Consider the following 8,128-nt stretch of genomic DNA (forward strand, 5'->3'; position numbering starts at 1 on the left):
GTTAATAATAAACGGTCATTTCACTGTGTCGAGAAAAACAATATGTAATTACCCATCTTACCATTTGAAAAATATTGGATATTTAATGTAATTGAGTAATAGTATATAATAGTCGTGTACAGTTCCATATATATATATATATAAATAAAAGTCCATATCCACCCAGAGTTAACTTGACTTAAGACTGTTAACTTAACTATCCAAACATTAACTCGAGAAATTTAGTGCTCAATGAATTCTTTATAAACACGCAAAATACAGATTCTATGAAGACATGGAGTAATTGGACAAGAATCCTAAACGGCGATAAACATTTATTTTGAGTCAGTTCTTAATGCCAAATAGTTTACCAAAATCTTGATTTAGATATACCCAATTAAGAGACATGATCAGATTTTGCCCAAACTTTGCTTCAAAAAACCACATTATGGTTATACAGTTGACAGAAGAGGTCAAGTAGATTGGACAGTTACCAGAGCCCAATGTCAAGTTTATAATTCAACAAGAAGAATATTAATTGAACAGTTAATCAGGCTGGCTGCAGTTCTGTGTAATACAAATGCTGCATTACATTCAGCATGGAAGAAACCACAACAACAGATTTAAGTTATCCCAACCATTTATTTCGGACAGATTTAATGTCAACCGAAGGGTGGTCTCACATAAAACTTTTGAACAAAAATAAAGCGTAGGAACATTAAGGGGTAGGACTGAACGCTGTTAACCACAGATGTGTTTTTTTATTAAATTCCATTTCAGAATATTTGTTTTGTTGATTGGAATGACCCGTCAGCTCCTTCAGTTAGAGATTTCAAATACCATTTCCCCCCTTCCCAGGAAGGAAGGGGGGAAGGACGATGTAGGTGGTGAGGTATAATGCCAGGTTTACATGGCAAACAGGATGAGGAATGCCACCATCAGACAGAACAAGCCCATGGCCTCAGAGAGAGCGAATCCCAGGATGGCATAGGAGAAGAGCTGCTGCTTTAGGGAAGGGTTCCTTTGAGATAAAACAAAAAACACCAAGTCAAACCATCATTAGAACTACCACTGTGCCAAAAAACAAACAAAAAAAAACCATACTGATGTTATGTCTTTACCTGGCATAGCCGATGATGAGGCTGCCGAAAACTGTCCCGATTCCGGCTCCTGACCCAGCCACTCCAACTGTGGCAGCTCCAGCACCAATGAACTTGGCCGCTGTGTCGATGTCCCGGGAGACTGCGCTCGTCTGGATGGAGCGGGACAGAATGGTCGACCGGCTGACTGGCAACAGGGACTGGAAGAAAGGATGGAGTTAAAACAAGCTCCTCACATGGACGGAACAGAAAAAAAAAGAAAAGAAAGTTGCATCATGTCCTGGGTCTTTTTACATCATGCCGCAAAATTGGGGTCCGAGCAGGCACTGCATTATTAAGGAGGTCTCCTTATATTGGTGGTGGCGTTGTATCGATGTACGGTATAGCGAAGATAGTGAATTCATACCAGACTGTCTTTGTATGGTATGTGTACCGATCCAAATGTAAACTGCTTGTTTTTTGTGGGGAACATAGCAAGAGCTTTTGACTCGTATTGGCTTGTATTGTTCCACGTCAGAAGCAGGTGGTGAACCAAGTTGAAAACAAAAATCTTATAAGATCTGATATGGTTGTTGTCATAGGAAAGAATTTAATTTCTGCTTTGCCACATTTTCCAACACTGTACCATGTGTTTTAAGTTGTTTTTTGTTCTCAAAGGGAAAGTTCCTTTCCTGAAAAGAAAATAAGTTTAGGCTGATCTGAAGACAATGTGGAAGACTTAAGGTCCAGCTCATAAAATAGAGGTGGGCCCTAGCAGTGGTTGCGCCCAAAGACTACAGTGGCCTGTGCTGTGTAAGGTTCCTCCAAAGGGATGTTGTAGTCTACGACATTTAGTAGCCAATTGAGGGGGTTCTTCGATAGATTAACGAAATGCATCAAGTTTATAAATGTAAAGCTCTCGTCATAGCTTACAAGTAAAAGTGCCTTTACATTGAAGAGGACTGTTTAATCAATACGTACATGTTTAATTGTCATTTTAGGCTACTAATTCAACTAAGTGGTTAATAATATACAAGTAATGTTACTTTTTATTTCAAATTCAAAACAGAGGCACATACCAAACAGTGACATTTGTGTACCGTCGGAACCCTACTGCCTAGCACTGATGGATTCTTTAGAGGACAGACAGGGCTGGTACATCCTGTGATTGGGACCAGATGGCGCTGGTAGTAGGGATCTGCCCTCAACATATTTTTGATTGAGATATATTAACGACCGTGTCACCGAGTATAACTGCCTGCTGAGTAAAAGATAGCAAACAGCTCCATCTAGGCCTAAAATAACAGGTTATTAAATAAACATGAATTGAACAGGTGGCAAACGTCTTTACTATTTTGACGATTTCACTATTCAGTGAGGGACTAGTCCTGCCACACAATTTCAAAAGGTTTGCACAATCCGCCCGCTAGCATTGTAATGATTGGAAGTATACCTGCTCTCATAATTTGAAAGTCATGCTACATTAAGCTCTGCTATAACAGTATCTGACTCAGGACGGATTATTGGATCCGAGAACCACTGGCCTCCATGTAGCAATCCTACATGATGTTGCAGCTTTGAATTATTAAAATAACACTTAAATGAAAGTCATAGCTGTTAATTAAAAAAAGAAAACTCATTCATTATGAGGAAGGGAGGAGTTTCACGCCCCCAATTTGTGCTCCTAAAAGAGCTGCCACTGCTCTTGTATAATTACATAAGAAGTCCATCTTTTCTGGCTGTTCAGTCTTTATGTGGCGCTCACGATTCTACGAGATACACCTTATATGGTTGGCAACCTTGCATGAATCATCCTACAAAATAGAAGGGCTTTGAAAGTCATCTCATTGACAAACAAACTCAAGAATAAGCAATTCCATCAAAAAAACTAAAGTGGATATCATTTTTGCATTAATTCCAATACACAATCACCACTATAAGCCTGCATCACGTTCTGCGTTCTTTTAGAGAGCATGTACCCTTCCTCCAATCCTAAACAACCTTTAGCACGTGTTCTACATGCAACATAACTGCCTTGGTATGGATGAAAAAGGAGATTATGGCATTTCACAAGGCCTTCATGTCTATGAGTTCCTGTTTAAAAAAAATCTCTAGCAGTGGTTTTCAAACCATTTTGTTTGAGACCCCTTAAATGATGGCCAACACTTGTTGGCCATCATATAACACTTCGAAGTGTTCAATGAAAGAAGGATACGAAATGCCCCGAACACCATGAGTGTTATACTGAGGATCTTAACCCTTTCAAACTCCGCAGTTAATCACTGCCCACACATGCCGGTGTCCTTGGTCAAGATTATGCTAATACGCAAAGACTGGTACCCGAGTTCGAGCAGAGTTCCGTCGTCAGGTTGTTTTTTTAAGTCAGGTTTCACTTCCATCTTATTTAAGTAAGAGTGACCAAATTGCATAGATTACTATGTAGACGGTCATACGATACACACTTTTAACGCATTAATGTTGGCATTGTTATGAACCATCTCTTTAATGAGATAAAGAACATTTCAAATCATAATCTCACGACTCCCCCTTTGAGAATCATTGCTCTGTAGTAGTCTAAAGGGCAAACATTAGAAATGTGAAAGTCACCTGCTGCTCCACTGAAGCTTCAGGTCGGTTAAAGATGGAGACAGAGACAGGCCGTGCGAGGACCCTGGACCCTCCACGCAGCTAAACAACAAAGATAAACAGTCAGGTAAGAGGCACACAATTATACAGAAAAGCTTATCGAAAAGATAAAGAAATTCTCCCTTGTAATGCATTATAACAAATCGTACAGCATCTATAAATTTTTCACAACACTGCAAAAGTCAGCTGACCTTCCTCATATATTGTCTGAATGCATGTTTTTACATTTGGGAAAAGATACAAAATATACATTGAGATTTTGAACATTCTACATACCACAGCAGAGGAGGTGACAAACTTGGCGCAGGCGTACATGGCTGGAACCTGAGGGACAAAGTGAACATGTTAAGGCTTTGTATTCATCCCCAAGCCACTTTTTGATGGCCATGGGCTGTTAACTGTAGTTTCACGTCACCAGTTATTTGTGGAAACACAACAGGTGGCTGCATTGAAATCATTGAAGACCATGTGATTTGTTGAGAAAGTGGGCGCTGCCAGGTGTAACAGTAATGGGACAAATTTTTCTGTTAAAAACAATTGAGAAGTAGTTTAAATATCAGAATAATTGCCATTAGTTTAGTAATTATGTGAAGGAACAAAAAATAAAATAGTATCTAAAACTCATCTCTTCCACCAGGTTCCTAAAAGCAGCATAGCCCGGTTCTCCAATACACTATGCAACTGAGCATTGAGTTTTTACTAATAATACGATTGAGTGCCACCAAGAGAGCAACAATATGTCCGAGGTTCAAGGTAATAGATTAATCTATAGCGAAGGATACCAACTCGTACAGCCATGACAATTAGAAAAGCGGCGCAGGATCAACAAAGTGCCCCAACTAGGCTGGACACTTAATCTAATCCACTTGGAGGAAAGGATAACCTTTGAAACGCTTCTACAGTCGGCGTAATGTAAAATACGATTCGTGGTTGAATGAAAGTAGTGCACCAACTCTGACACCAACTACAGCTAAAGCTTATTCGTGCAGTAGGACGTTTATGATATATCAAGTACCATTTGATCGTTGATTGTATGAAGCTCGCTAACCCTTTTGCACATGCATGAAGAATGTTTTCCAAAAGCCCGTTAGCTCGCGTTACTGACCAAATAGCAGTGTCCTCCAAGACTAGGTACGATATCCAGTTAAGCTACAATGCTAAGCTAACTACACCTAGCCTTGAAGGTCAAAAAAGACCACAGATGAACAGACGGGCCTGGCCAAGGTTGAAAACAATGGTAGTTTAAGAATAAACCCAAACTTGAAAGACAAGATTGTTTGCAAGTCCAACACTGTGAAGTCCTTGCTGCGGCGAGGTTTGGTAATATTAATGTTAGGCCCAGAAATGAGCGAGTCAGACATTTTACATCCAAGTGTCATTTAGGCTTGTTCGCGCTGTACCGTCTTGATCAAGAAGCCTTCCGGCCCACACCATGCATGGACAACATGTCAAAGCCTGCAAGGTTATCAATGTCCATTATGCCGGTTAGTTTCGTGAGTACGTACACAATAATGTTAAGATCGCATTCAAATTAGACAGTCCTTTAGAGGGATCAAATCATTGAATGGCCGACCGGGCGAGCTAGTACAGGTTAGCAATGACAGCTACGAAAGAACAAAATAATGTCAACGTATCACCAATAAGGAGGTAAAGTCGGAGCTATAAAGTTGCACATTAAAACAAACATCTAAAGAAGTTGAGTTTACCGATTTGTTCGATTTCTAGGAGGGTCCGGTAATTGCTGTTAAGTTGCGCAGTGGCAGTCAATGAATGTAGGATAAGACACACTGTCACCTTGCCATTTATAAGCTAAGCTTCTACGTCCTGTGCATCCATTGGTTGAACGTAAACGTCACTCAACAAAAATCGGCACGTCCACCAGGCGGTTCTCATACTAACCTATCAAATGTGGTTTAGTTGAGCTACGTCCCTTTCGACTGCTAATAGTTCATGTTAGGGTGGAACCGAATGATGTTATTGGTCAGTATAACTAGGAGAATATATGTTTTACCCGCCCTGGTGCCCTTTCAATGCACATCCAGTGTCCTCCATGTCTATTGGGTGTCCTAAAGGAAGTCCCGCCTACAACCTTCAAACAGAAAAGTGGATTGTTCAGTTCACAGTCACACAGCGCACGCACGCACGCACGCGCGCGCACACACACACACACACACACACACACACACACACACACACACACACACACACACACACACACACACACACACACGTTATAATAAGTGGTTCTAGTGGTTTAGTAAAAATTTGGTAATAGCATCTGAATAAACTATTTCCATTTAAAAGACTGTTTGCAAGTGAGCGTTCGGGTGTGCCTATGTCTGCGTGTGTTTGTTTGATAACCAGCAGAGGGCACTCTCTTTCCATCCAGAGACATGACTGAAACTCGCGGCTTTTTCGTTTGTATCTAAACCAAATAACAGCAAGTATCCGAAACAACTATTAACATATCTTCGACGGACTGCATACAGACGGCTAAACACAAACATGGGAAGTACAGCATTATGATTTATGCACACTTGCTGGAATCCCAACATACGTGCAACCATTCACAGTGCATGATTTACAGCAGTGGAAGAGTCACTTGTAATAATATAGCTTAGATGTGGAAGCTGAGGGATGGGGATCTCCCTGGCTGACGCTTGTTTTGCCAACAGTTGGGCTATTTGGTTGCAGCTAATCCAGAGTAGAGCGTAACAAGATAGCTGCACCAATGTAACCAAAGATTGACGTTTGTTTGGCGGTATGGAATTCGTCTTCCACATTCTCGTATGTCAGCAGCCTTACTGGCGTCCGTTTCCTTGGCTACCAGGTGTTTCGGTGGTGTTCAAAATAGCTCGAATTAAACTTGTTACCAACCGCACGAAATAACAGCAAGTTGGTTTTTTATCCTATTTTGAGGCGGAACAAGGCTAACTTTAGGCAAATTAGAGACGTAGTCATAGACTCAGGCTAAATGTATTGAGTTTTTAAGGACGTCGGCATAAACTAGTTTAAACTTAGTCGGTTCAAACTCGTTAGGGAACCAAGAATGATCAAAATAAAAGGTGAGCATGTTTTCCTTTTTTACTTGTCTCTTAAGAGCTATTGCTGCTCTGCAGAGAGTAGGCTTATTACCTGTATTTATAATTGCCACATGTATCGCGTTATGTCGGCCTAGTGTTACTAAAAGCTCTTTGAACAGAGAATGGATATTCATGTTGGACGAGAAATGGGAAACCTTTGCCAGTGTATGATTAACCGTTCATTGAGATATTGGGATTCAGTGGAAGAAGCTTCTCTCCTGCGGAGCGAGGAGGGAGTTGGACCCACCTTTGTTTGTGTGTGTGCATGCGTGTGTGTGTGTGTGTGTGTGTGTATGCGTGTGTGTGTGCGCGTCTGTGTGTGCGTGCGTGCGTGTGTGTTTGTGTGTAGCCTAATTATGCAAATTTGATTATGATTTACGAATTACAAATGTATGGCATTGTATTGAAACACCACCACCAAAAGTTATTAAAGGGACTACGTTTAGGATTTCGATATTCATTAACCATTTTTAAGTGGCAATTAACAGGTTGTAATTTAACCTAAAAAAGTAGACCTTGCCTATATGCCATCCGTTGAACAGCCTGAGCTGATTTCGATTCTCTTTGAACCGGGACAGTTTTTCCTGTAAAAACGCGCAGAAAATGGCTAGAATGACTGTTGTTGAATTACTTAAAGTTAACTCGTTTTCTTCTTATTATTATTATTATTATTATACACATTAGAAATACATTAGGCTATTATCTATGCTTAACTTTAAATTATTCTTCCGAAACTTCCCTACTCAATTTCTGCTACAAACTTAATGCTAGAATAATAATTACAACTACTACCTTACTATCCAATATTTTATGAACTGTCTCAAATCCTGCATCTTTTGTATTATTTCAACTTTAAAACTTCTAGAATTGTTAGTGTACCAGATGTTAAATATCAAAATCTATAAACTGTCACTGCTCCTAGAATATTTAGACCCCTAGACATATTGAAAATATTGCAGTGACCATCTAAATTATCTAAGCAATGGTGGTTATACTTTTGACCGGACATAACTTTCAACATCTTTCTTATCTTTTAACAGTTTGAAAACATATACAGAAACATTGATTCAGCTGGAATTCGAAAACTATGATTAAAAAAATGTGTTGAGCTGAGAGTTCTGGGACAAGGGGGGCCTTTTTTTTATCCCCATGGTTAAGACCCATTGCAACGATGTGATGCTTTCTTAGTACGTCTTTGTGTATGAGCGTTATAACAAGTGATGTTGTATATAAAATGTGCAGACCGTTGTATTATACTTGTGTCAGAGGACATCAAAATAAACCTCTGCTCAGAATGAGCTCCACACATCCACACACACCGTGGCGTTATACTATGAGTGT

At 40.0% G+C, this 8,128-nt stretch overlaps 1 protein-coding gene across 1 annotated transcript; it reads right to left on the minus strand.

The window, feature by feature from the left end:
- Positions 1-601: 601 nt before the first annotated feature.
- Positions 602-5,517, minus strand: atp5mc1 (ATP synthase membrane subunit c locus 1). The gene is made up of 5 exons (XM_079745832.1): positions 5,411-5,517; positions 3,981-4,028; positions 3,666-3,746; positions 1,101-1,279; positions 602-1,000 (listed from the first exon to the last, which is right to left on the minus strand). The coding sequence occupies exons 2-5, from the start codon at positions 4,017-4,019 to the stop codon at positions 886-888; spliced, it is 414 nt and encodes a 137-aa protein (XP_079601958.1). The 5' UTR covers positions 4,020-4,028; positions 5,411-5,517; the 3' UTR covers positions 602-885.
- Between the last annotated feature and the right edge of the window lie 2,611 nt (positions 5,518-8,128).

The sequence above is a fragment of the Pollachius pollachius genome (assembly GCF_949987615.1).
Source record: "Pollachius pollachius genome assembly, chromosome: 11".
NCBI lineage: Eukaryota > Metazoa > Chordata > Actinopteri > Gadiformes > Gadidae > Pollachius > Pollachius pollachius.